The sequence below is a fragment of the Theileria parva genome (assembly GCF_000165365.1).
Source record: "Theileria parva strain Muguga chromosome 3 map unlocalized ctg_530, whole genome shotgun sequence".
Classification (NCBI taxonomy): Eukaryota; Apicomplexa; class Aconoidasida; order Piroplasmida; family Theileriidae; genus Theileria; species Theileria parva.
Window position 1 is genome coordinate 649,089 of NW_876245.1, and position 26,017 is coordinate 675,105.

General features: G+C 34.9%; 12 protein-coding genes across 12 annotated transcripts; 5 read left to right on the top strand and 7 right to left on the bottom strand.

Moving 5' to 3' along the window:
- Positions 1 to 2: 2 nt before the first annotated feature.
- Positions 3 to 882, top strand: SMC3 (RecF/RecN/SMC N terminal domain protein; the record flags this gene model as incomplete). The annotated part of the gene is made up of 3 exons (XM_758238.2): positions 3 to 187; positions 633 to 741; positions 790 to 882. The coding sequence occupies 3 exons, from the start codon at positions 3 to 5 to the stop codon at positions 811 to 813; spliced, it is 318 nt and encodes a 105-aa protein (XP_763331.2). The 3' UTR covers positions 814 to 882.
- TpMuguga_03g00314 (uncharacterized protein) lies at positions 873 to 2,592 on the top strand (the record flags this gene model as incomplete). The annotated part of the gene is made up of 3 exons (XM_758239.2): positions 958 to 1,117; positions 1,168 to 1,286; positions 1,895 to 2,536. 3 exons carry the CDS (start codon positions 958 to 960, stop codon positions 2,534 to 2,536), a joined length of 921 nt encoding a protein of 306 aa, XP_763332.1.
- Positions 2,593 to 3,648: 1,056 nt separating this feature from the next.
- CK1 (Casein kinase I) lies at positions 3,649 to 4,894 on the top strand. Its single transcript, XM_758240.2, has one exon. The coding sequence runs from the start codon at positions 3,875 to 3,877 to the stop codon at positions 4,886 to 4,888; it is 1,014 nt and encodes a 337-aa protein (XP_763333.2). The 5' UTR covers positions 3,649 to 3,874; the 3' UTR covers positions 4,889 to 4,894.
- Positions 4,895 to 5,726: 832 nt separating this feature from the next.
- TpMuguga_03g02265 (RNA recognition family protein) lies at positions 5,727 to 7,219 on the bottom strand. Its single transcript, XM_061305848.1, has 3 exons — positions 6,857 to 7,219; positions 6,286 to 6,827; positions 5,727 to 6,073 (listed from the first exon to the last, which is right to left on the bottom strand). Exons 1-3 carry the CDS (start codon positions 7,000 to 7,002, stop codon positions 5,742 to 5,744), a joined length of 1,020 nt encoding a protein of 339 aa, XP_061161767.1. The 5' UTR covers positions 7,003 to 7,219; the 3' UTR covers positions 5,727 to 5,741.
- On the bottom strand, positions 7,201 to 8,595 carry TpMuguga_03g02270 (uncharacterized protein; the record flags this gene model as incomplete). The annotated part of the gene is made up of 1 exon (XM_061305849.1): positions 7,201 to 8,595. One exon carries the CDS (start codon positions 8,593 to 8,595, stop codon positions 7,270 to 7,272), a length of 1,326 nt encoding a protein of 441 aa, XP_061161768.1. The 3' UTR covers positions 7,201 to 7,269.
- Positions 8,596 to 9,432: 837 nt separating this feature from the next.
- citZ (Citrate synthase family protein) lies at positions 9,433 to 11,111 on the bottom strand (the record flags this gene model as incomplete). Its single annotated transcript, XM_061305847.1, has 7 exons — positions 10,843 to 11,111; positions 10,622 to 10,809; positions 10,367 to 10,534; positions 10,270 to 10,336; positions 9,816 to 10,057; positions 9,554 to 9,752; positions 9,433 to 9,524 (listed from the first exon to the last, which is right to left on the bottom strand). The coding sequence occupies exons 1-7, from the start codon at positions 10,961 to 10,963 to the stop codon at positions 9,433 to 9,435; spliced, it is 1,077 nt and encodes a 358-aa protein (XP_061161769.1). The 5' UTR covers positions 10,964 to 11,111.
- Positions 11,112 to 11,176: 65 nt separating this feature from the next.
- tas (Aldo/keto reductase family protein) lies at positions 11,177 to 15,850 on the top strand (the record flags this gene model as incomplete). Its single annotated transcript, XM_061305672.1, has 13 exons — positions 11,177 to 11,717; positions 11,957 to 12,108; positions 12,238 to 12,443; positions 12,818 to 13,200; positions 13,385 to 13,487; positions 13,539 to 13,609; positions 14,073 to 14,160; positions 14,234 to 14,339; positions 14,456 to 14,861; positions 15,115 to 15,257; positions 15,340 to 15,416; positions 15,447 to 15,489; positions 15,592 to 15,850. The coding sequence occupies 13 exons, from the start codon at positions 11,177 to 11,179 to the stop codon at positions 15,832 to 15,834; spliced, it is 2,562 nt and encodes an 853-aa protein (XP_061161004.1). The 3' UTR covers positions 15,835 to 15,850.
- A 368-nt stretch (positions 15,851 to 16,218) lies between these two features.
- On the bottom strand, positions 16,219 to 16,764 carry TpMuguga_03g00319 (uncharacterized protein; the record flags this gene model as incomplete). The annotated part of the gene is made up of 1 exon (XM_758244.1): positions 16,219 to 16,764. One exon carries the CDS (start codon positions 16,762 to 16,764, stop codon positions 16,219 to 16,221), a length of 546 nt encoding a protein of 181 aa, XP_763337.1.
- Positions 16,765 to 17,608: 844 nt separating this feature from the next.
- On the bottom strand, positions 17,609 to 18,834 carry TpMuguga_03g00320 (Biotin-requiring enzyme family protein). Its single transcript, XM_758245.2, has 3 exons — positions 18,349 to 18,834; positions 18,210 to 18,270; positions 17,609 to 17,991 (listed from the first exon to the last, which is right to left on the bottom strand). The coding sequence occupies exons 1-3, from the start codon at positions 18,763 to 18,765 to the stop codon at positions 17,666 to 17,668; spliced, it is 804 nt and encodes a 267-aa protein (XP_763338.1). The 5' UTR covers positions 18,766 to 18,834; the 3' UTR covers positions 17,609 to 17,665.
- Positions 18,813 to 19,668, bottom strand: TpMuguga_03g02245 (Fe-S protein assembly co-chaperone HscB; the record flags this gene model as incomplete). Its single annotated transcript, XM_061305844.1, has 6 exons — positions 18,813 to 18,895; positions 18,930 to 19,046; positions 19,076 to 19,132; positions 19,161 to 19,371; positions 19,472 to 19,536; positions 19,570 to 19,668. The coding sequence occupies 6 exons, from the start codon at positions 19,666 to 19,668 to the stop codon at positions 18,824 to 18,826; spliced, it is 621 nt and encodes a 206-aa protein (XP_061161770.1). The 3' UTR covers positions 18,813 to 18,823.
- A 40-nt stretch (positions 19,669 to 19,708) lies between these two features.
- On the bottom strand, positions 19,709 to 24,132 carry TpMuguga_03g02505 (CS domain protein; the record flags this gene model as incomplete). The annotated part of the gene is made up of 13 exons (XM_758247.2): positions 19,709 to 19,975; positions 20,006 to 20,141; positions 20,286 to 20,449; positions 20,550 to 20,649; positions 20,826 to 20,908; positions 21,141 to 21,369; positions 21,729 to 21,808; positions 21,869 to 21,999; positions 22,038 to 22,132; positions 22,278 to 22,676; positions 22,706 to 23,436; positions 23,626 to 23,798; positions 23,934 to 24,132. 13 exons carry the CDS (start codon positions 24,130 to 24,132, stop codon positions 19,709 to 19,711), a joined length of 2,787 nt encoding a protein of 928 aa, XP_763340.2.
- Positions 24,133 to 24,354: 222 nt separating this feature from the next.
- On the top strand, positions 24,355 to 26,002 carry TpMuguga_03g02290 (uncharacterized protein; the record flags this gene model as incomplete). Its single annotated transcript, XM_061305852.1, has 10 exons — positions 24,355 to 24,469; positions 24,807 to 24,902; positions 24,931 to 24,970; positions 24,999 to 25,039; positions 25,165 to 25,241; positions 25,271 to 25,351; positions 25,384 to 25,475; positions 25,504 to 25,571; positions 25,601 to 25,683; positions 25,798 to 26,002. The coding sequence occupies 10 exons, from the start codon at positions 24,355 to 24,357 to the stop codon at positions 25,960 to 25,962; spliced, it is 858 nt and encodes a 285-aa protein (XP_061161771.1). The 3' UTR covers positions 25,963 to 26,002.
- Between the last annotated feature and the right edge of the window lie 15 nt (positions 26,003 to 26,017).

The window sequence follows — 26,017 nt, forward strand, 5'->3', positions numbered from 1 at the left end:
AAATGGTATGTGTAGGAGGTCAGAAGAGTGTGATAACGTTGACGTTTGTGTTGGGTTTGCAGCGTTTGAGGCCTACGGCGTTTTACTTACTGGACGAGGTCGACTCTGCTCTTGACGAACATTACAGACATAAACTCGCCAAGTTGTTATCCTCACTCAATACACAAATTATTCTCACCAGCTTTAAGTACGTTACGGAGCTTGCTACCGATCACATAGCTTACTCCTCACAACTTAGCTCTCCCTGCGGGGATACCAGTTCCTCAGTTATTTACTTAGTTTACTCTAGGAGTTACCCGTGGACCTTTCTCCGTAACGGAGCTTGGTCAAACAGATCCAGCTCCCCTAGTTACTTAGCTCCCTCTAGGGGTATATAGTTAAATCAGCTCCCTCTTGGGGTATACTAAGATAGCTCCCTCTAGGGTTATATTATTAGCTCCCTCTCCCCTATATAATTACCTCCCTCTAGGGGTATATAGTTAAATCAGCTCCCTCTTGGGGTATATAGTTAAGTAGCTCCCTCTCCCTCTACCCTTATATTATTAGCTCCCTCTGGGGGTTCTCAGTTCCTCAATTACCCAGTTACACACTACTACACAATTACTAAGTTACACGGCGTAAATCATTGTTAGAGAGGAGTTGCTAATGCCGTCTGAGGTGTTTTATGAGATAACAAACGAAAATGGAGTCAGCCACACAAAGGAAGTCACACTCAACAAAGCCATCGAAATTATTCAACACGTAACTCACTCACTATTAATTATTATAATTCCGTTTAATAATTTTTAGGAGCCTTTAGGACTAAGTAATTAGTCTCGGTTCCACACAAATTTTTCTAATTTATTTCACATGGTGCAAAATTTTAAATTTATCAATATTATTAAATTATTAATATTATTAATATTATTTTTTAAATTATAAAATTAATATTATTTTTTAAATTGGTGAATAATTTTTATGGGACTGGATTGGTCTCCGCCGGGGACTGTTGATATATTACATAACGTCCATGTGAGTAGGAAAACACACATTAAAAAACCGTTTCATCATCAGCAGTTTCCCTACCAATACAAAACCGAATCTTACTTTCTATACAATAGTCCGACTCCCACAAAAAGTTAATATTTACATAAATTACATAAATTAGTTGAATAAATTATTGTGTAGAGAATGAGAAGTTGGATCAAGTGCAAGAGGTTGATGTGGAATTGGATTCCATAACACCAAAACCAACCACCCAAAACACCAAATCCTCCTCAATCAAACAAAGAATTTATAACCATCAAGTAACACAATTTACTCAATAATTCAGTCAATTTACTCAATAATTTAGTTAATTTACTCAATAATTTAGTTAATTTACACAGAATTTGGTATTTATTTATGTAGATACGTAGTAGTTAAGGCTGAAAATAGTACAAAATTGAGCTAAATTAGCCCTAAAATAAGCTCTAAATACCTCTAAAATAGTACTAAATAATCCTAAAATAAGCTCTAAATAGCCCTAAACAACCCATAAAATACCCCTAAATAACCCATAAAATACCCCTAAATAACCCATAAAATACCGCTAAATTACCTCTAATTTAGCTAAAACACCTCTAAATTAGTCCTAAATTAAGCTTAAATTAGCCCTAAAATAGTCCTAAAATTAGCTTAAATTACCCTTAAATAAGGCTAAAATATGCCTAAATAATGCCTAAATAAGAGCTAAATTATCCCTAAAATAGTACTAAAATACCCCTAATATACTCTAAAACACTCTCTAAATACTCCTAAAATAAGCTTAAATTTACCATAAATTAACCCCTAAATACCCTAAAATAACCCCTAAATAACTCCTAAATTAACCATAAATTAACCCCTAAAATACTCAAACACAATAATAAATTAGTTATATTTGTTTGAGGACTTTGTGGAATATCGTGTCGCTCGTGACTACTGTAAGCTATTCAACAGACCCTTCAACATCCCGAGACAAGACTGGGCCTCTCCTTACCACTTTTTCCAACATCTCATTCCCGCAACCCAGAACACTCACCCCAGTAGTGACAATACCAACCCAATCACCCGTGATGACACTGGAGTATACGATGACGAGGTGACAAAGGCTATAAACGATTTAAACTACGTGGACAGTGTGAAGAGAACTGAGTTACTTAGAGGAGAAATCCCGCAGATGTTTGACAGGAGTGGACTGATAAAGTTGAGGCAGAAGAGAGACTGTTGGATTTCCTACCACAACTTGAGGAACTACGCACTCATGATCGACTCCGTCACAAAGTGCCCACTACTGCAGGTACAGTCACAAACATCACTACTGCGCGGCTGGAACACCACCGAACCCCCCAAACACGTTGATACACAGTGTGTCACAGAGGAAAGAGATCCCTACGGTGTGACCCCCGAGTTGATGGCGAGGATAGGTGAAATCTTGAAGGAGCGGGAGGAGTTACCAGACGTCACTACATTCAAGTACAAAAGCTACGGAATTAACGAAAACTGCTCCACCATCGGTGGTAGATATCATACATAAACAAATATTGTCACGAGTTCACAAATTTTTTCACTATTTTACAATATTATAAAATTAATTGTATATTACAAAATTGATTATATATTAAGTGTGGTAAGGGTTAAAAGTGGCAAAGTTTGGAAAAACGCAAAATCTCGAAATAACCAAATTTTTTAATAAATTTAACAATTTTAATTATTTAAATAAATTTAATAATTTAATAAATTTGATAAATTTTAATTTGATAAATTTTAATTTGTGAGAGGAATCTGGGAGTATGCGTTGGTGTGCTTGTGGCGATTGTGGCCAAAAACGATCAAATTCCGAACCTTTTGGCAAGTTGACATTAAAAAATAAAATAAAAAATTTGTGAGAGAGTTGAGGGATTGAAATTTGGGCGAAAAGGGTGAGACTGGCCTGGTGTACAAAGTCGTATTAGGGCAGGGTTTGAAAATGTTAAATTTGTACTTTTTTGCGGTTTGAAATGTGCACGTTTCCAGGCACTAAATTCACACTCTGGACACTAAATTCACACTCGGGCACTAAATTCACACTCGGGCACTAAACCTACGCTTAATTCACACTAATTTCACAAAGGCCACTCTTGTGGGTAAGAATTTTCTACTCTACGGTAAACTACGATCTTTTTTTCCACCAACTCACTTTTTATCCTTTTTTTATTTTTATTTTTATTTTTATTTTATTTCATTTTGTTTTATCTTGGTTCATTTTACTTTATTTTATTTTGTTAGGTTTAATTTTGGTTCACATTGTTTTGTTAGGGTTCACATTGTTTTGTTAGGGTTTCTGCCTGGTTTTTTAGAATTTTAACGTAAACAGCTGGCGCTTTGGTTACAAATATCACAAGAAGTAAATTTTTTTACCAAACTTTACTGTAAAATAATTGAGAAAATTGGAGAAATTTAACAAAATTTAAGGAATTTAACAAATTTGAAATTCTGAGAAATTGGCCTGAGAAATATTGAAATTAGGCCTTAGAAATCACAAATTTAGCCTTAGAAATCATAAAATTTGGCCCTAGAAATCATAAAATTTGGCCTTAGAAATCACAAAATTAAGCTAAAATTAACCTTAGAAATCACAAAATTAAGCTAAAATTAACCTTAGAAATCACTAAATTAAGCTAAAATTAGCCTTTGAAATCTTAATTTTAACCTTAGAAATCACTAAATTAAGCTAAAATTAGCCTTTGAAATCTTAATTTTAACCTTAGAAATCCTTAAATTAACCCGAGAAATATTGAGAAATCTTCAAATTTAACCTTTGAAACCTTGTAATTAACGTTAGAAATCTGAACTGTTTGGAATTGTATGATGGGAGTGAGTGTTTGAGTTAATAATGCTGGGTAGATCATTGGAGATTCGTGTGGGTGGTAAGTACCGTTTGGGTCGTAAGATAGGGAGTGGTTCGTTTGGTGACATATTTATCGGGACGCATATAACGACTGGCGAGGACGTTGCGATAAAGTTAGAGTCGCATCGTTCGCGACATCCGCAATTACTGTACGAGTCGAAGTTGTATAAATTACTGGCAGGAGGTGTAGGGATACCAAATATTCACTGGTATGGCATAGAGGGCGAGTATAATATATTAATTATGGACCTGTTAGGTCCATCCCTAGAGGATTTATTTACAATTTGTAACAGGAAACTGAGTTTAAAAACTGTGCTAATGCTGGCTGATCAAATGTTAAACAGGATAGAGTACTGTCACTCCAAGAACTTCATACATCGTGACATAAAGCCCGACAACTTCCTCATTGGACGCGGGAAAAAGATGTCAATTGTGTACATTATCGATTTTGGGTTGGCTAAGAAATACCGAGACTCGAAGACTGCGCAGCATATCTGTTACCGTGAGGGCAAGAACCTCACGGGCACCGCACGTTACGCGAGCATAAACACACATTTGGGAATTGAGCAGAGCCGTAGAGATGATATGGAAGCTCTAGGATATGTTTTATTATATTTCATGCGGGGTAGTTTACCGTGGCAGGGCCTCAAGGCCACGTCCAAAAAGGACAAATATGACAAGATCAGCGAAAAAAAAATCGCAATTCCAGTTGATCTTTTGTGCAAACAACTGCCATTTGAATTTGTCACCTTTATTAACTATGCCAGGTCATTGAGGTTTGAGGACAGACCTGATTACTCGTACCTCAGACGCATACTCAAGGACCTGTTCTTCAGACAAGGATACCAGTATGATTTCATATTTGACTGGACCTTTTTACACACGGCACAGCTCATGCACACCATGATGACCGAGGATATGGACAGATTCGAACGCATCACCAAGGAACGAGAACATGAAGATACCAATCCCAGACTCGTACTAAAAAATAAACAATAACAAATATACACATTTATTTATTGTATTGTATTATGTATAGTATGGTATAGTATAGTATGGTAGTTAGTTTGGGAGTAGATTGAGGGTTTAGTGTTACTACAGTAGTATATTATATATATGGTATATAATATATGGTATAGTATTATATGTGTCTGGGTTTATGGTTTTGGCTAGTAAACTAGGTGTATATAGAGTAGGTTATACTACTGTTTACAGGGTTTAACATACTATTTACAGCGTTTAAAGATAGTATTAAACAGTATTAAGAGTGTTGTGAGGTGTTAAGTAGTAGTTAATACTACCTATTAAATATACTCTAAGATACTCTAACTACTATACATATACTACTATACATATACTATTATACATAGTATATAGTATATTATATATAGTATGTATAGTGATATAGATGTCTGGGTTTATAGTTTCGGCTAGTAAATCAGGTGTATATAACACAGTATAATGACTTTATTATAGATTATTTAAGCTTATAATAACAGTGTTAAGGAGTATTAAGAGGTATTTACACTGTAATTAGTGTTATCTTAGTGTATACTAAACTATATAATACACCCTAGTATACTCTTACTACTATACATATACAATATATACTATAGTATATAATATATAGTATAGAATAGTAGTGGTAGGTGTCTGGGTTTACGGGTACTAAATCAGGTGTATATAACATAGTAAAATGACTCTATTATACATTATTTAAGCTTATTACAACAGTATTAATGAGTATTAATTGTATTAAGAAGTGTTATCCTACTGTAAACTTAACTATGTAATATGCCCTAGTATACTCCTACTATACAATATACAAATAGTATTAGTATATATAGTATGGTTAAGTGGTGGATTGTGTGTTGAGTTTGTTTTGTCGGTATAGTTTCCGTTGTTGATTTCTCTTTTGTTTGAGAGAGAACTTGAACAAATATCTTTCATCGTGTAATCTGTACATTGTGTGACTTCTCGAGAGTAGTTGTAACTGTTCAGGGATGGGTTCCAGATAATACAATTCATTAGCCTCTTTCTGTGCCTGTTCTGGTAACTTTGGCTTTCCTAATCGCCAGTTAACTGCCAAACTCTCATCCAACTGCTTAGTTAATTGTATCTCAGCCTCTTTTAACACTCTCTCCAGAGTTTCCTCTGAACATAACAATAAACCAATCCTACCCTCTAAACTCTTTATTAATATTTAACTATGTAACTGTGTGTAAAAAAGACACGTTAGCGTCGAAATAAGACACAAAAATGTGTAAAATGTGTAAAATGTGTAAAATGTGTAAAGTGTGTAAAATGTGTAAAGTGTGTAAAATGTGTAAAATGTGTATAAATAGTTGTGGTAGGGTCTAAATAGGTTAGAAATGAGTACAAGCACCGTAACGCACCTACAACTTTAAAAATCCTTTTGAAAGGGGATTGATTAAAGAAATTATCCCAGGTGCCAAATTTACTCAGTACTGACACGCCAGACTTGATTAATTTCCCGGTATAAAAACACTTTTCAAATATCCCGTTAGCAACTCTGTTAATACTAATTACCCCCTGATCAGCGATTTTACGGTACAATTCCAGTCCAATTCGGAGTATTTCCCTGTTATAGTGCAACTGCTTGTAGTAGTACTGGGGGTCATTATGGGTATCCCAGTACAGATGATTTATGCTTATAATCTTACTATGGAGAGTGAATGGTAGGACTAAATTAGCTCTAGAGGCGTCTAGAGATGATTCTTTGGTCCTAAAACTGACGTATCCCGTGCCGTTACACTGGTAAGGATCCAGCTGGTGAGGTAAACACCTGACAAAAGTAACAGTGCCAAACTTGGAGAAAAAGCGCCTTAGTCTTTCTTGCAAATACTCCGGCGTGTATCCCATGGGTAAATTAGTTAACTGTATGGTATTCGGGCCATACACTGAGATGACCTCTGATCTACAATTGTTTAGAGTAGTGAAATTTACCTGTCATAAGGCTTATTATACATCCAATTTATTAATTTTCCCCTGTTCACATGAGATGTTAGAGGATAATGAAGCAGTGAAGGCGAATGTCTGACGTACGGTTTTGTAAAAAACCATTTCATCCTACTACTCCCATACGTACTCATAGTGCTATTTTCACATTAATTAACAATTAATGGTAATTATGTTAAAAGGGGTGGAATCTGTGGTTTATTGAGTCAAAAACTTTGTTAGAGGGTGGTGCCATTTTAACGTGATAAATTCAGGAATAAAAGGCTAAAAATGTTAAAATAATTAATTATATTAAAATAATAAATGTTTGTCATTTTTTTGGAAAATTTGTTCTACACATTGGAACATACCATGACAATTGGATTCCAATGTAAAACTAGTAAATTAGTAAAAATTAGTGGTTAAAAAGTTGAATATATTGGAGAAATTGTTGAAATAAGAAAATTTACGAGTTTATTTAAAATTAGTAAAATTTTGCTTTTTACACCTTCGACCAGGAATTTTAGCCCAGTAACATCTTGTCTCTCTCTGGTGATATCCTTCCACTCTTTATCAGACTCTTGGTACAGTGTGAATGCCCTATTGGTCAGTAGTACCACAAGGTAATTAATACCCTTGGTTTCCTTAGTCCTTACCAGCTTACCAAATACATTAGCAACTGATTTCCATATTTCATACTCACCCTCCAATACCTTATTGAACAAGTAACCAACCTTGTGAGTATATGTTACAACTCCATTGTCATCCTTGTAGTCACACTCGGTGGTACTTTCCTTATTCTCAATGTCAAGAGCCACCTTGGTAGGTTCAGTGGGTGTGGGTGGAGCAGTTACTGCTGGAGCGGCGACTGTCTTAGCCTCAGTTGGTTCAGTGGTAGGTCCAGTTGAAATAATGTTATAAGATTTAGTTAAGGCAGAGGTATCACCAAATGCGTATGATGGGCCAGTACCACCAGTCATACCGTCGTGACTACGTATCACCGATTTCCACCCACTCTCGTGCTTGGTACACATATAATAATCTTGTTCGAAACTTACAACTATTTTACAGTCCTCCTCGTTGTAGCTCATGTACCTTGGGTAGGGTTTACCAGTTTCATGTTTCCAGACACAGTTTCCGTCATGCGTAATCAACACACATTGGAGATCCTCTAGCCAATAATCAAAGTCGTCAAACTCTTTCTCAACTTTACATGTGAGTTCCCCTGGTTTACTTGAGTACAGTTTGACAATTGGTGGACCTGCTACAGGAGTTCCTTTAGGGGTCACTACTGCAGCTTTAGTTACAGGAGCTTCCACAGGAGCTGATACATCTGTTGTATCTGAACGTACCCATGGAACAACTGTTTTTGTCTGATCTTTGAGATTTGTGACACTGAATGAGTTTCTACGGAGATCTAAGTATACCCCTTTAGGATACCCAAACTCAGTGTCTTCCGTGTGGGTCCACATATTTTTACCATTATTAGTAATCATCACACATTTTACATTATCTCTAAATTCGTAACCATATCTATATTCAAACACTATGGGCTCGTAATCCTCTCTAGTCAGTTCATGATACTTTGAGGTACCTTCATCCAGGGAGAACAACTTAATCCCCTGGAAGTTATGTTTATTCTGAGTTATATCTTGCCATGGTTGACCCTTTGCAATCTTCTGGAGAAGTACAAATCTACCACTCTGGAGCAGAATTGAAAGATATTTTTCCTTCTTGCCAGAGCCCATTAACACAACTTTGAGCCCGTGGTCAATGTATGTTTTACCATCTACGGTGGTTACTTTGGCTTCCCATATGTCAAGCTCCGCCTTTACGATTTTTCTTATTTTGAGATTAGGCTTGGGATTAAAGTGCCCAAATCCCCTCGTGGCCCTGTACTCAAATCGGTCATTATTGCTGTTAATATCGATATTGAGAACGATAGCAGTAGTTGAGACCCATTTGTAATCTGCCTTGTGGAAGTGAATTACTGACCGATCTTTGAGAAATATGTTAACATTTCTAATCGTTGACTCCACACCGTAGATTATGACCTTGTCCGAACACAGCTGATCAAAGCTTGACTTCCAAAAAACTTCAGCTCCAGCGAGTAACACCGTTTGGAATAAGTAACCAGGCTTTGCGGTGAATGTTCTCGTCTCACCATCGTGATGGAAGTCATACCAAATGGTACTGGACGTCTTACTGATATTAAGGGATATTTTGTTAGAAGTCTTCTGCCATCCATCGTATGACTTACCATAGTGTATAATCTCACCTGTCACCAAGTATATGCTCACATTTTCACCCTTTATATCAGTAAACACCTTTGAACCATATTTAATACTGTCATTGGTTGACCAAATCACAGTTTCTGAACCACAACACGCACTTCCACAACAACCACCACCGGACTTAATTACCTTGTTAAACACTGAACTACCCTTGGCGGTGTAGATGTTAATATTCCTGTTATGATCCACAGTGTAATCGTAGTCTTCAGTACTGACATTCCCATTGAATACTTCACGAGTAATACTCTGTAGATCACAAATTCCAACTGTAAACTTGATAAATATGTGGTATTAGAGCGATTTAGGGTATGGTCCGATATATGCTGCTATATGTTGTATTGTTCTACCAATCACCTTTTGCTCTTTTATATGCGATATCCAACCTGATCATACTATTTACTCTTATATTTACCTGCTAATCTACACATTATCATTATACTCATTAGCCTTTCCAACTCACACCGTAACACAGTTTTATCGTGTTCCTCATCCATATCACTTTGTAAACTAGTGTTATATAATAGATTAAGAAAGAAGAGATCAAATTTGAAGTATAATTTACCCCCAAATGATTTTTCCAACTCACACAACCTGTCATCCACAAACAACCTCTAACACAATATTCACACTGTAAGTAAATATTAATCTAACTAATTAAACTAAGTAAACAATACGTTGAGAATTAAAGTTCTGGGATCTTGATTGTGGTGTGTCAAGTAGTTGAAGGGGAATAACAAAGTTTTATTCCTGTGGAACTGTTCGGCAATTGTATTAATTTGTTCGTGTGATAATTTAGTGAATGATTCAAATGATTTAATAATTGTAGTGAAATGCGTATGCGTATTCAGTGCACACATTAACGCAGAATACACACTCCCTCCCTCCGACACACACACTCTTCCACTATAACTACTGTCTACTCCATACATTAGTATTAATGTGTTAATGTATAGTGTGTAAGTGTGTAAATTAGTGTGTAAGATGTGTAAAAAAAGACACGTTAGTGTCGAAATAAGACACAGTAATGTGTAAAAATGTGTAAAATACTGTAAAAATGTGTAAAATACTGTAAAAATGTGTAAAATACTGTAAAAATGTGTAACTGGGTAAGAATGTGTGTGTTGTTACTGGTAAGTCCGTGATCCATGTAAAGTATAAACATTGCATTTAACACTTTTTTAACTCTTTCCTCCATCTAAAAATTATTATTTAGTTTTAAAATTACGTTTGTAAGATTGAGTAACTGGTTGGTGAGATGTTCGACTGGGTTGTTAGTGTCTGGATCGATTTTAAGACTATTGTACTGTGTTAGGATCGCCAGACATTGCCCGAAAACGTACTCAAAATCCTCCTCCTGGCCCCTCAACCTCGTGAAATTATACAATAAACATTCCTAAATTATTATATAAGTAATTTTAAGCTAAAGAGGGGTTAAATAGGGACTAAAATTCCCTTTTAAAACACTAAAGTTAGGCGATACAATGACATTTCCGAGAGTCTCGGATGGTGAAATACTATTGAAACTCCCAAATCCTTGATTAATTTTATGTGTGAATTGTGTTAACTGGCTGGGATTTGGCAGTTGTGAGTTCAGCAGAAGGTAAAAAACTTCTAAAAAATCCTTCTTCAGGACTAAATCCTCCACGAAATATCCACCGTAACACAGTTCTAAAACAGATTAAAAAGTTGATTAATTGTTACTCTGGTTGAGTGAGGAGTAAAGTTGTGTTTCGACGGAGAGAATCGGCTGATATTTGTGCTTTCCAATGACCTTCCCGTAACTTCTCAAAAATTTACTCAATTTCACTAATCTACAATTCATTCACAATAAGATTTTATTTACACAAATTTAATTATTAAATTATCCACACATACACATTCATTTTATCACATCTTCCAATCTTCCATCAAATTTCAAAATTGAAATTATGTCAAATTAATGAAAAAATTATTAATTTAATGAAAAAATTATTAATTTAATGGAAAAATTATTAATTTAGTGGAAAACGGGGGAATAATGTGAAAAAGTGGTATAATGTTAAATCTGTTGATAATATGTATAATAATTGAGAGAATATTAAATGTGTTTTCGTACAAATTAATCAAATCTTACGATAAAATTAATTTAACTTTGAAAAATGAATTTAAAGTTTATTCTCAAGGGGAAGGACCAGATTTATCTTCTGATATCGTTCCTAATCCTTTATACCAGGCTGGAATTAAATATAACAGGAAAAAATTTCCCTACGAATCGAAGAATAAAAATATCTTAAAGAATCTTGGCAAATCAAGAATCGACTCCATCCTACACAATATACAATCCTTCGTCAACTCGAAACTTCACAATAGAAATGATAATTCCACCAGTAATTCCAAGGGTAAAATTACGGATACCCGAGAGGGAGATAGAGATGGAGATGGAGATGGAAAGGGAGAGGGAGATGGAGATGGAGGGGGAGGGATGTGTAAGGAGGAATGCGTGAAAAGATCAGTTTTGTACAGTAATCTAAAGAGAATTATGGATAAAAATAACTTTAAACCTGAAAAAATACTCAGAACCGATGATTTCATTAATGGTAATTTCTCTAATTTACCCCTAATTTACCCCTTAAATAAGGCTAAAATAAGCTTAAAATGTGTAAAATTACCTCTAAAATACCTCTAATTTACTCCTAAAATAAGCCTAGAATAGTACTAAAATTAGCTAAAATAATCCTAAAATACGCCTAAAATACCATAAATTTACCCCTAAAATACCCCTAAATTACCTCTAAAATACGTTAATTATATAACTATAGTCAAAATGTGGTTGTAGGAATGTTGTATAGAAGATTGGGGGAGTCTGATTTGGTGGTGAGTCAGTTGTGTATTGGCACGGCAATGTACGATAACCCCGAACTCATCGACCCCGATCACGCCCTTGATATCATGGAAACCGCTCTCAAACTATTCGGAATCAATTTCTACGTATTCTCCACTCACTTACTTATTTACTACTAAGTTCTACAGTTATTTACTACTAAGTACTTAGTTATTTACTACTAATTTAGTTATTTAGTACTGAATTAAACTTAGTAATAGTTAAATTTGTGATAGGATGTGTGTGAGTATGATCCGTATCCGTATGAGCCTAGGAGTTATCTTGAGGGTCATCACAAGACTGTGAGATCCTTTATTAGCCGCGTGGGACGTGAGAATTTGGTCCTGTCTGGACGTATAGCATCGAGTAACCTGGGAAAATATAAATCTTCCGGACGATTTCTCTCATGGGTTCGAAACAATATTCGTGAAAAACCTAATAGGTTTGCGTTACGGTGCTTGTACTAACTACTCACTTATCTACCCCCAAAGGGAGCTATCTTATATACCCCCAAAGGGAGCTAATTAACTATACCCCTAGAGGGAGCTATCTTACTACTTTATTATATACCCCTAGAGGGAGCTACTTTACTACTTTATTATATACCCCGAGAGGGAGCTATCTTATTATATACCCCTAGAGGGAGCTAAATTACTACTTTATTATATACCCCTAGAGGGAGCTACTTTACTACTTTATTATATACCCCTAGAGGGAGCTACTTTACTACTTTATTATATACCCCTAGAGGGAGCTACTTAGAGAAGAGTGACCTACTTCCACGTTATCTACTGTTAGTTGTATAATTATGTGTAGAAACGTGATTGAGAGTGCAGTGGACAACCTGTTGATGAGTTTGGGTACGGATTACTTGGACATATTATCCTTTGTATTTCCATATCGTTATGTGCCTTTATCACATTTGGGTGAGGATACTTACTGCTGGTCCTCTGAATACACTTTTAATAATCTGGAAATCCCAGACTGTTCCGATGTAACCCCGGGATTAGACAATTTGGATGACCAAATTGAAGCGTTAAATTATTTATATTCCAAGGGGAAGATTAAAAGCGTCGGACTCTCAAATGAAACTGTTTGGGGAATACATCGCATTAAACATCATCCAAACAGACAGTTTCCACTCTCCTCCATACAAACTTTGTACAATCTTTTACACCGCAATGAAACGGAATCAAGCGGTATTCCTTTACGGTGCTTGCTAACGCTCAGTTATTGAGTTATTTACCTCCTACCACTTAGTTATTTACTCCCTAGTTATCCCCTCGTGGATTCTCTTTTTAGCCCCTCCGGGGCTCCTTTTACACTTGCTAGTACTTGTTTAAATAGTATTAATTAACTCCTTACGGTCTTTATGATGTTTAGGATTGGTGGAGGCGAGTTTGAAGGAGAATTTTAATTGTCCGATAATAGCGTATGGCATCCTGGCCGGTGGTATTCTCACCGGCAAATACCTCGATCCCGAACGGTATTTCCCACTCCACTATTAAATTTTATTATTTGTGTGATAAATGTGTAGAATAAACCCTATGGGCGCTGATAAAACAAGAGAAGTTACCAATTTCTACGAATACTCACTACCAGACAATTGTATCAACACCATACCCAGTTTTAACCCTCAATTACACTTAATTAGCTTTATTTTAGTCATAATTTAGCTCTATTTAGTCATAATTTAGCTCTATTTAGTCATAATTTAGCTCTATTTAGTCATAATTTACACTTATTTTACTTCTAATTTACCCTTAATTAGTGTTATTTTGGTCGTATTTAGGGGTAATTTAGTCATATTTTAGGGGTATTTAAGGCTTAAAATAGTTAATTTTGCCTCTAATTTACACTTATTTTACCTCTAAATTACACTTATTTTACACTAATTTAGTACTAATTTAGCCTTAGTTTAGCCTTAATTACCTTTATTTTAGTCTTATTTAACTACTATTTTGACCTTAATTAGCCTTATTTAACTACTATTTTGACCTTAATTAGCCTTAAATTAGTCATTTTTACCCCTAAATTAGTCAATTTTACCATTTGTTAATTTGTGACTTAGTTGAGTATCCGGAGGATTATGGGCATTTAAGTTATGGACCTTCCAATTCCAGGTGTAATCTCTTTCCACAAACTTATCACACCCACAGGTAATCACACATTTATTCTTACTCAATTATTCACCACACAACTATTTACTTAGTTAATAGTGATTGTGTGTAGAACGGTGTGGTGTCAGCATGTGACGGGAGAATACATAAAACTCGCCAGAACTCACGGACTCACACTTTCACAACTCGCACACTCATACACTTTCTCCAGACCTTTCGTATGTCCACACTATACCCTCAACCATTTAACTTATCTTAACCCTATACATTAGACACCTATACAATATTAACCTAAACAATGGTACCCTAATGTTTAATGTGTATAATTGTGTAGATATGTAGTAGTATAATTGGTCCTCGTAGTATTGGTCAGTTATATGAGACTATATCTTCTTTAAACTACCCTGTGACACCTCAGCTTGAGTCGGACATCCATGAGATCTTCTTGCGGTACCGTGCGGTGACGATGGGCGGTCCGCAATTCCTGACTAAGATTGACGACTTTGAGGTGCCAGTTTCCCAAAATGATATCATGAAGAATGGATTATTACCCATTTGGAGCGGGGGCTCACACTGGCATATGGACTCAATCCCCTCATTTGATAAGCTATACCATCTCCACAGCTTGAAGGAGGATTTAGTCAAGATTAAGAGGATTTTCGGACTTTTAGATAAACCAAATGATTCCAACTGGCCCAACTACAGGTGCTGGATCGAACGTACCAATGAACACTTACCTGGTGCGTTACGGTGCTTGTACTCACAGTTATTTATTATTTAGTTATTTATAACTTAGTTATGTTTCCACGGAGTTAGCCACCTTTATGGGACTCTCTTTCCCCTCGGAACTCTTAGTTATTCCTTATTTAGTCCTAACGGGCGCTTTAGTCATTACTCCTGAACTCCTTAATTATCTTACACCGCTAAAGTATTCCCCTGGTTATACTCTGGGATTACTTTGTTAATTCTGTGCCAATGTGACTGAATGTTTAGGCGAGTATTTTGCGGTGAAGGAGAGTAAGTTATTTTCCTGGGACACGATGAAGCTTGACAATTTAACACTCGTCAACAAAACACCCGAAGAAATCCAACAAGACGATACCTCACACTTCCACTTCTACTGGAAATCCGGGAAAGTACCATACACACCATAACCAATTATTTACACATTTTACACTGTTAGCCACATAGTTAAAGGGTTAGTGTATGAGATTGTAGGTATATGTTGGACCTACGAGTGAGGCGATATATAGCTTTTACGAGGACAAGGAAGCGCAATATAACACAATTAAACAGTAATCCCACCCCTAAACATAATTCTTCAGACGCGAAGAAAGCTTTAAACGTGGACTAAACCTGAAACAATTGGTAATTTTTTCTATAGTAATACTATCCCTAACTTTAACTCTAACCCTAACACTAACTCTAAATATAAAGATAAAGATAAATATTGAGTAATGTGTGTTGTAGCCTGATGACATGATGATATGGTCTCCGGTGGATGTGGACTTGGTGTATAAAAGGTTAACGGAGAGACAGATTAATCCGTTGAATGAGCAAGAGTTGGAGGAGTTGTTATATAATTTCATGGCCGAGGGGAAGGAATTAACGGATGAGGAAAAGAAATGCCAACAGTTCGCATACTTTAATAAACAAATTGATAAACTCAATCAACCACAAACCGAACAACACATCGGATCCCTAGACGACTAATATACTCACACTCTTACTATATTTTATACTATATTTATTATACCTATAGTTGGTACTATAGGTATTATTTTATGTACATAGTATAGTGGTAAGTATTAGGTTTCTGGGTTTAAGGTAGTATGTTAGGTGTATAAATACCATAGTACAGTATTAAGAGGGTTTTAAGATGGTGTAGAGTGGTGATGAGTTTAAAGTGGATTAGGTGTTAATTTAGTACTATACATACTCCATATATATATATAATATAGTATATACTATATAGTATGTGTATAGGTATGGAGTAGGACTAAATTGATGTGTTTTTACACAGTATTAAACAAAAGTCCTGGTTGTCTAATACTAAACGATTAAAAATTAAATCTTAACTGCTAAACGGGCTTTGGTTTAGGCAGCTGCAGCATGAAGTGCTAGTTCATGTACGAGATGGTGTGCTGGAAGACCTTCAAGTGAATGAAGTTCTGGTACTAAACCGTGAACACCAGCAACGAATCTAGACATTCCAACTACCTTTGCAGCGGCGGTGCCATCGAATAAAAGGAACACGTGAAATACACCTCCCAATTTGTGAAGGAGTTCCAAATGTACAAACTTCTTATCGGCTGCTGTTGGTTTACCAACGAAGTGCAAGTCCAAGAGCACTTCGCCATCAGCTGCTTTCCATACTTCATGGTCTCCACAGACAACTTCATTTACCTTATTATGGACTGGTCTAACCCATGTGAAGAAAGCATCACCCTTCTTAAATGTCTTGTGAAGGAAAACGCTGTCTGGAAGAGCACCAAGGGGACAGGTGCTTTTTCCGGCTGTAGTACCTTCACCGTGTTTCCCGTAAAGGGCAAATCCCAATTCCTTCAAGTTTAATTTCCCAGCAGCAGCATCGAGACCAGGGATAAACAAAGCCAAAAGGGTAAATACAACAAACTTCATCATTACTAACTAGTTGGTGTTTTAGTTGTTATTTGGATGAATTCCAACTGTGAATTACTATTCCCATTCCTGATGGGGAAAACACCACAATTATTCCTCCCCATTGATTCCTACACATTCCTCTTCTTATCCACATTATTGTTAACACTGTTGATAAAAGTATCAGAGTATGAGTATTACCCATAGCAGTAGATTCTTATTGTGTTATTTATTGTGTAATGTGTGCAAGTTAGAAGATTCTATCCCGGCACAGGCAATAAGACAATATTTTAGTTAGTAGTAGTGATAAGTACAAAGTAGAGTAAATATTTCGTATTGTAGATGTTTAGATAGGATTATTTTAGTAGTATTACGGATATAATTAAGGAATTTTATGATGAATTTGTTAATTTGAGGGAACTTGCTAGGATTTTTTAGGTTAAAAAGTTGTTTTAAAGGACGAATTTTCTAATAATTTACTAATAATTTTAACCAAAAATATCTATTTTTGGGGTAATATTTTGAAAATTTCGCTATAACAGCTAGATAATAGTAGTTAATAGTACTATAGTACGGTCCTGGAGTACACACTAAAACCGATTTTTACATAGTTTAAAATAACTTTTAGAACTAAATAAAGGCATTTTGATGACTAAAATGATGTTTGGAATGTGTTAGAATTGTTTAATTTAATTTCCGGAATAGTCGAAAAATTTTCATTTTTTTCAAAACCCAAATGTCACTTTTGGGTCCGGACCATTTGGCCAAAATTCGAAAATTTTAAAACTTCAAAATTTCAACCCAAATCAACAGATTTAACCTCTCTTAGCACCAGAAAATTATTATAAATTGGAAAGTAAAAGTATAAACTGAGTAACTGGAAGGTAAACTCTACTACTAACTGGTGTATGGAGAGTGTATTACATTATTTGGTATCAATGGTGCCATGGTTAATGGTATCAATTTCATCCTCTGACAAGTTTCTAAACCACAGCCTGTACGGAGACTTGTAATAATCATCCAATACCACCACTCCACCACTACTACCCACTGTACCACTACTAACTGTGTTACTCATATTACTATTGGTATTAGAGGGGAAGGAAATCATTGGAGTGTATTTGTTGAGTGTGGCGGTGGAGTAGAAGCGTTTACCAACGTCAGTAAACATCTTTGAACTTTGATAATTTGGACTCATTATCCCATTACTCATCAAAACCATCAAATCCGAACCACAATTCACCATACTTCCTACGGAAAATATCAATTTTACAGTTAATTTACGACTAGTTTAAGGGGTAAATTAAGAATTTTAAGGGTCAATTATGACTAAATTAAGAATTTTAAGGGTAAATTATGACTAAATTATGAATAAATTAAGAATTTTGAGGGGTAAATTTGTGTGAAAAAGGGAATTTTTCTCTATCTGGAAGTAGCAAATGGTACTCTAACTACTAAATATTACAAACCTTCTTGATGTACGCTTTCGAAGATCGTCCCAGTGACTTTAGAGTACACTTTCCCGAAAATCTAAACAATTTTAACACATCTTAAACTATTAATAATTATTAATTATTGAAATGTATTTGGGAATGTAATTTTGGATACGAGATCGGTTTCGATGATGCAGAGGAGGTCGTTGAGATTGACGTAGTCTCCGGGTTTTTTGAGCCATTTGTATATTTTACACCTTGTGATATTCCTGCCAAGCGCCGGCACCTTCACCACGTTAAACGTGCTAGAATCCGTAAAACTACTCCTCGACAACGATTTACTCAAAACTAACTCAGTCTCCCCAATCCCATCCGCTATCTCAGATTTGTCAATTTTACTATTTGTACAATATTCAGAGTAAAAAATTTTAGAATTTTGATTTATCAGTTTAGAATTTAAATTTATTAGTTTAAAATTTGGATTTATCAGTTTAGAATTTAAATTTATTAGTTTAAAATTTAGATTTATTAGTTTAGAATTTGGATTTATGAGTTTAAAATTTAATTCTGCTAATTTACACAATTTATACATTTTAATAATTATAAACTGGTGTGACTGTGGCACAATATGCAAAGGTGTAGAAAAGGAGTTAAATTAGTTTATTGTAAATTTGTTTGTAAAATGAGAGTGTTACATAATTTTTAGTGACGGAATTCACGTCCTGAAAGGAAATTATCGCATGTAATTTATCCTACGTTGGAGTGAAACGATTCTCCGATTCTCTCAACTGCACTGTCAATTTTACTCTTAATTTCAGCTTTTAATTTATTTTTATCCTCCAGGGTCTCCAGGGAGTCCAACTTCTCGTAAATCTGAAGGAATTATTTAATTTACACCTCACTTCCATTACAGATTCCAGCTGGTTTTTTTTAATCTTTTCAATTTCCTCCTCGAAATTCTAATAAAATAAGTAAATATTTTATTACGTAGCGTGTGAATCTGATTTTGAAGAGGTATTCAGCTCTCTTTTTATCGTCGATTAGTGTGTTGTAGAGCGAGTTGATTATGCCCGAGTTTGCGGTGATGATGCTAAGTTCTTCCTTTGTCCTCCCATAGTGATGGTCCGGGTGTAGCAGAAATTGATAATTTTTATACCTTTTACTCAACAAATTCTTATCAATCTCATACTCCTCAACTCTAAAAATGAGTTAAAAATATGAGTTAAAAATATGAGTTAAAAATATGAGTTAAAAATGAGTTTAAAATTTGAGTTTAAAAATATTTGTTTTAAAGATACATTTGGAAGATTTTGTAGATATTTTCGCGTTTTATAATTTCGCTCTCCAAGGGCCAGTTACACGACTATAAAATTGTTTACTAAGGAGTGTTACGCACGTTACAGAAGAAGTTGGTGATGTTGACCGAGTTATCACACTTAATACATTTACATACTGAAAAGAATCTCAAATTATAAATATTCCTTAAAAAATACATTATATATTTTTTATCTTTCCCAATTCCTAAATCTCAGGATTTATTTTTTCCAATTTTCCAATATTCCCGAATTTTCCAATTTTCCCGAATTTTCCAATTTTCCCGAATTTTCCAAATTTTCAAATTTTTCCAATATTTTCAAATTTTGATCAATTTTGTCATTATTTCCCAAAATTTCTTCATTTCCCAAAATTTCTTCATTTCCCAAATTTTCTAATTTTCCCAAAATTTCTTCATTTCCCGCGTTTTCACCAATTTTATCGTTTACGGAATTGGGAAATAGTTGAAAAACGGGTGACCTGAGCTTCTAAAGAATTATTAAGGTAAATATTCCTACGTCATTGTGTTGCATGAGGAGTTTGTCATTGTCTGACAAGAGCTCGTTGATGAGCCAATCTGGAATCATACTTTCAATGTCATCCCTTAACTGATAACACGCCTCCGGAACCCATTCCGGCACCCTTCCCATCTCTCTAATCACACAATTAACTATTTTACCGTAAACAGTAATTTAACTTATTTATCTATTTACCACTGTAATAACTGTGTTATAACTGTGTTAAAACTGAGTTAAAACTGAGTTAAAACTGAGTTAATTAGGCTTTAGGGCGGATTACCGTTCTTTGGGAGGAATATTATCGAAAGCTTGTGTGATGGAGTGTACGAGGTGTTTGAAGAATTTCCAGTCTGACCTGGGCATAGTCGCCAGAATGAACTCTATCATGTGCCTCCTCACCTTTGGCACATTCTGGTACACTATGTTCGTTATCAAATACGCCTCCTACACATTACTCAGCTTTTTTTACACAGTCAACAGTTAATTTACTCTCCAATTTACACTACGGGAGTACAATAACTACGGGAGTAAGCGATGTGGATACGTATTCGATATCGGTTAGTATGATGGATTTGACGGCGATTTCGATGATTGTGAGGATTGACAGCCAGGGGTTCTTCTCAGGTCCTCCCATGTCCTCAGGACTACACATCAATCAACCAATTTATTAGTTAACCAATTTATTAGTACAATGTGAATATAAGTAATTAAGAGTGAATAAGAGTGAATAAGAGTGAATAAGAGTGAATAAGAGTGAATAAGAGTGAATAAGAGTGAATAAGAGTGAATAAGAGTGAATAAGAGTAGACTGGTTGGATACTTGAGAGATTGTAGTTCTTTATTGATTAAAAGCTTGAGATATGTTAAAAAGTTTTCGTCATACAACTGCTTATTCTCCAGCACCTGTCACACTATTAACTAGTGTAATCATTAACTACTGTAATTAAGTGTGTAAAAATGTGTAAAATAGTGTGTAAATGTGTAAAAAAGACACGTTAGTGTGTAAATAAGACACAGTAATGTGTAAAATGTGTGTAAGAATGTGTAAAATACTATAAAATGTGTGTAAGAATGTGTAAAATACTATAAAATGTGTGTAAAATGTGTAAGAATGAGTAAATCTAGTTGAAAATACGAGTTGATTGAGATTATCGAAGTTGTTGATTGCCCATTGTATGATTTGGTTAATTTTAGCGAGTTGGAACTGTTCGTCTTGGCGTGTGAGTTCTTCAGCTTGTTTCACCAGTGATAGCACGTGCTGATTCAGGTAAGTTAGACGCTCTCGCTCAGACTCGTTTCTCACACCAACTGTCATCAAGTAACTCCTCATCAACGTCGGATAATCCTCGCCAATCAATAAATCCCTAATCCAATCAATACACTCACTGTAGTATACTATTCTCATATAAATAAGATTATATAATAAAGTAGCTCCCTCTCGGGGTATAATTCTAGGTATATAGTAAAGTAGCTCCCTCTCGGGGTATAATTCTAGGTATATAGTAAAGTAGCTCCCTCTCGGGGTATAATTCTAGGTATATAGTAAAGTAGCTCCCTCTAGGGGTATATAATTAAGGTATAGTAAATTAGCTCCCTCTAGGGGTATATAACTAAGTATATAATTAGTTAGCTCCCTCTTGGGGTATATAACTAAGTATATAATTAATTAGCTCCCTCTAGGGGTATAAAGTAAGTACATATTTATATGTGTGAGTTGGTTTACTTGTAATTATTGCAAATGGTGGAGAAGAGTTCGGGTGTCGCATTGAATAACTCATTCAGTAATATCTCCAATCTTCCTCTCTAATCCATTATTAACAATAGCTAACAGTAATATTGTGAATTGTGTGTATAGTGGGTTACATTTTTGAGCCATCGGTTTTTAAGTTTGGTTTGTTGTGATTTGGTGATTGAGTGGTATTTCCGAACTAGTAAAGAGCCTTCCCTATTCTCCGGATTATTCATTATCGCATTAAACGGGTCCTCCAACTTTTCTAACAATATTAACTCAGTTATAACTGGAGTAAAGTACCTATGATCGTGGGCTGTGCTGGTGTGACATCGGGGTAGGAGGTATTTCTTTCTCTCAGTTCCTCCATCTCTCTCTCAACTCTCTTCTCACACTCACTACAGAAATTTATAGCTTAACATTCGTAAATTAGTTAGAGGGTGATTAGTTAGAGGGTAATTAGTTAGAGGGTAATTAGTTAGTAGGGTGATTAGATAAATAGGGTATAAATAGGGGTGAGTACAAGCACCGTAACGGAGATACCTAAAAAGCAGATCCATTTGTGAATTTGTCAGATTAAGGTTCTTTTTTAAATTGTTAATTATACTCTTCATCTGCTCTTTCGGCTCCTTTCTACTCTCCCTCTCCACCGTATCATACAACTCCATCAAACTACCCCTCAACTCCGCACCATCAGATTCATTCTCAACAGTTTTATCACTCTTAACAATTGTATCACTGTTAACTAAGTTATTACTGTTAACTTGTGTATCACTCTTAAGTTGCGTATTAGATTGTGTATTAGAGTGTGTATTAGAGTGTGTGATATTGTGTTGAATAAAGTGTTGAATGGATTTGTGGTAGTTGATGTATTGATTAATGTTGTCTGGTGAGAGTATGGCGTTGGCGCTGGCGTAGTCAAACCCGTCGGCGTTCCCTTCACTAAACGCAAAATATCAATTTAAACTTACGAAATTGTTAGAAATTTATTAATGTCAAGTTCAAACGCGTTTATTAACGAGTTTAAAGATGTGATTAACTTGGCCTTCAACTCAGCACCCAAACCGCCACTCAATATCTCAGTTGTAGGACCATTCACAAATATTATCTCAGATCCCACATCCCGATCAACCTTAGCCATATTGTCAGTAGTATTATCCACAGTATTATCCGTAGTATTCTCAGTATTATACTCAGTAATATTTGGAGATATACAGTGGGAATTCAGGGGAATACCCTGGGTATTAAGAGATCTAGGATTATCTATTGGTTTAATAATAATGTTGATATAATCATTGGAGTTTAACTGTGTAAAAAGAAGTTTGGGTGTGTGATTATCTTTTTGGTAAGTGAATTCGATTTCAGTTTTCGGTTTCCCAAACGGTACCAAATGGTCAGCGTATCTTCCCACCCACTCCTCAAACAATTCTCCCAACTTCACACTATTTATAGTCTTAAAATATCTCCTGTCATATATCTCACCACTTTTTATACTATCACACATGAGTAAAACAGGATCATACCTTTTAGGTGAACTGTCAACACTGTCATCCGTGTATTGTTTAAGCTTAGTTGATTCATTTGAGAGAACGCCGTACCAGCAGTGATTGAAGTCATGTTTCTTTTTTAACGTTATCTGCAGTTGTAAGAGTTTGTCTTTTCGCTCCAATGTCCAATACGAGTCCTCAACCTCTATCCTACCCTATCACTCTATTATCCTAGTTATATAATATTATTAGTATAGTATCTATGTAGTTAATTAGCTCCCTCTAGGGGTATTAGTTAATTAGCTCCCTCTAGGGGTATTAGTTAAGTAGCTCCCTCTAGGGGTATATAATTAAGGGTATAATTAAGGTATAGTATAGTAAAGAAGTAGTTTGGTAGTGATTACTTTGGTTTGCCCGTTAATGAGAACATTTCCGGTGGAATTATTGAATATTTTAATGGAGTTGGGGTTCAAGTCCACAGTAAGTTCACTAGACTTGGTCTCATCCTTAAGCTCTGATGTTACATACACAAAGTCATCCGTCTCCTCCCATGAATATTTATCCGTTACTCCCCAACCTACAAACATTAATCGACACCTTAAGGAGTAAAATTGAGTAAATTCTGTAAATTTAGAATAAATAGGAGAATTCTGTAAATTTAGGTAATATAGGAAAATTGCGTAAATATGGGTAAAAATGGGTAAATAAATGCCTGCGAAGAGTGGAAGTATATTTTTATGGAAGATTTTAAGGTTAATGAATGAGAGTTGGTTTAAGGAGTTGGGATTACTCCTTCCGGGGATCAAAATTGCGAAACAAACATTAATATACAGAAAATTAACAATTATTAACAAGTTAAAAAGTTTCCTGGGTAAAAATTTGGGAAATTTAGAATTACACAAAAAAATCATTTAAACTCAGGATTCCAGCCAAATTCCATCCTGACACATTTTCATTATATTATACACAATTTATACTATACAAATTTGGCTAATTTAGAAATATAATTTATTATATTAATATTATACCAAGCTAACCGTACCCCTACACATTATAATAATAACAACATTAATAATTATTTCTACACATTTTATAAATTTGATTATATTTTTAAATATTTACTAATTTTAATAATGTTGATTTTTTTAATTTTTGAAGTTATAAATATTTTTTTTATAAATTTTATTTTTGGCTCTGATGTCGAAAATCAAGTTAAGATTCCCGACGCGCTAACTCCCGAACAATACAGTACACATTCTTACACACACTAATAGTATTTTACACACTCTTACACACTTTTACACGTTTTACACACTTTTACACGTTTTACACACTTTTACACGTTTTACACACTTTTACACGTTTTACACGTTTTACACACTTTTAGTTAGTTTACACATTTTTACACATTTTACACACTTACACATTTTACACACTTACACATTTTACACACTTACACATTCTTACACACTAATTTCAGTATTTTACACACTTACACATTTGTACACACTTACACATTCTTACACATTTTACACATTAGTATACTAAGTTACACATTAGTATGCTGGGTAGATAATGTGTTTAGAGAGGGTTGATGGATTATTGACTAAGCAAGATTATATAAATTATGAATTAAAAGACCAACTAAAAACGCTTGGGAAATTAAATCATATTCTCTCGGGTAATTTAATATTTTATTTTATCATTAGGTTCCAACCTGGGCACAGGTAATTCGGCTGAGAAATTAAGGTAAATTATACCAATTAACACTTTTCAGATATCAATCACTCATCAATGATGACTCTCTCATTTTCAACCGTATCACCCTTTATACTTGTTTACACCTAATTATACTCATTTACTAATTATACTCATTTACTAATTATACTTGTTTACTCATGATAATACTAATTTACTAATGATTATACTGAGTGAAGTATTAGAGAGTACGGTGTCTGGTATGGAAGCGCCTGTGATATATCTTGAGCCTCCATTAGTATTACCAAAGGAGCAAATTAAGGTAATTTTTACCAAATTAGCAGTTTCTAGACGGATGAGGAGGTGGAAAAGTTCCTAAAAGCCTCAGGACTTGAAAATATCACCAAAGATATGTCCAATAATCCTTTCAACGTATTCATACTATTATTATATAATACCCGTAGATATTAACAATTGATGAGGCGAAGACATCGGAAAGGGCTGTGAAATCGAGAATTACTAAGCTAAAATCTAAGCGTGAGGAACTGTTTGAAAAGTAAGTTTAAGCCGTAAATCACCCTTAGGATGAGGAAAATGTCACTGGAAAGTACTGGTGCGGGGACGTACGAAGAGTTCAGCAATCTCAACCAGAGTAATTTTTACACTATCAAAAATTCTCAGGGGTTAAGAAACTTGATAATATTTTAAAGGCGGAAATTGAAAAACTGACACAAGTCGAACTCGTCAAAAAAGCACTCATCAACGTAATATACATCCAATTATCTAAAATCTTAAAATTATCTAAAATCTTCTAAAATCTTCTAGAATCTTCTAAAATTATGTAAAATCATCTCAAATTGTATAAATTGAGTTTATAGAAGAGAGGGCCTGGGAGTGATGTGGAAGAGCGGGAAATGGACCTTGAGGAGAAGGAAGAAGAAATGGAACATGACCAACAAAATGCCGAACAAAATGAAAACAACGACGAAAATGAAAATAACGAAGAAAATAATGAAGAAGATGTGGAAGATGAGGAAGAATAAAATAAATATATTAATGATATAGTGTGTGTCTCATGATAAAAGTTTACACATTTAG

Excerpts from the sequence above, each read along its gene's own strand:
- CK1 (XM_758240.2), top strand. The coding sequence starts at position 3,875 with ATGCTGGGTAGATCATTGGAGATTCGTGTGGGTGGTAAGTACCGTTTG.
- TpMuguga_03g02265 (XM_061305848.1), bottom strand. The coding sequence starts at position 7,002 with ATGAGTACGTATGGGAGTAGTAGGATGAAATGGTTTTTTACAAAACCG. Across the intron at positions 6,828-6,856 it reads TATAATAAGCCTTATGACAG|ATCAGAGGTCATCTCAGTGT; the intron begins GTAAATTTCACT and ends AAACAATTGTAG. Across the intron at positions 6,074-6,285 it reads AAGGATTTTTAAAGTTGTAG|AGGGTAGGATTGGTTTATTG; the intron begins GTGCGTTACGGT and ends TAAAGAGTTTAG.
- TpMuguga_03g00320 (XM_758245.2), bottom strand. The coding sequence starts at position 18,765 with ATGTATAAATTGTGTAAATTAGCAGAATTAAATTTTAAACTCATAAAT. Across the intron at positions 18,271-18,348 it reads GCATCATCGAAACCGATCTC|ATTTTCGGGAAAGTGTACTC; the intron begins GTATCCAAAATT and ends AAAATTGTTTAG. Across the intron at positions 17,992-18,209 it reads CGAAAGCGTACATCAAGAAG|GAAGTATGGTGAATTGTGGT; the intron begins GTTTGTAATATT and ends TATTTTCCGTAG.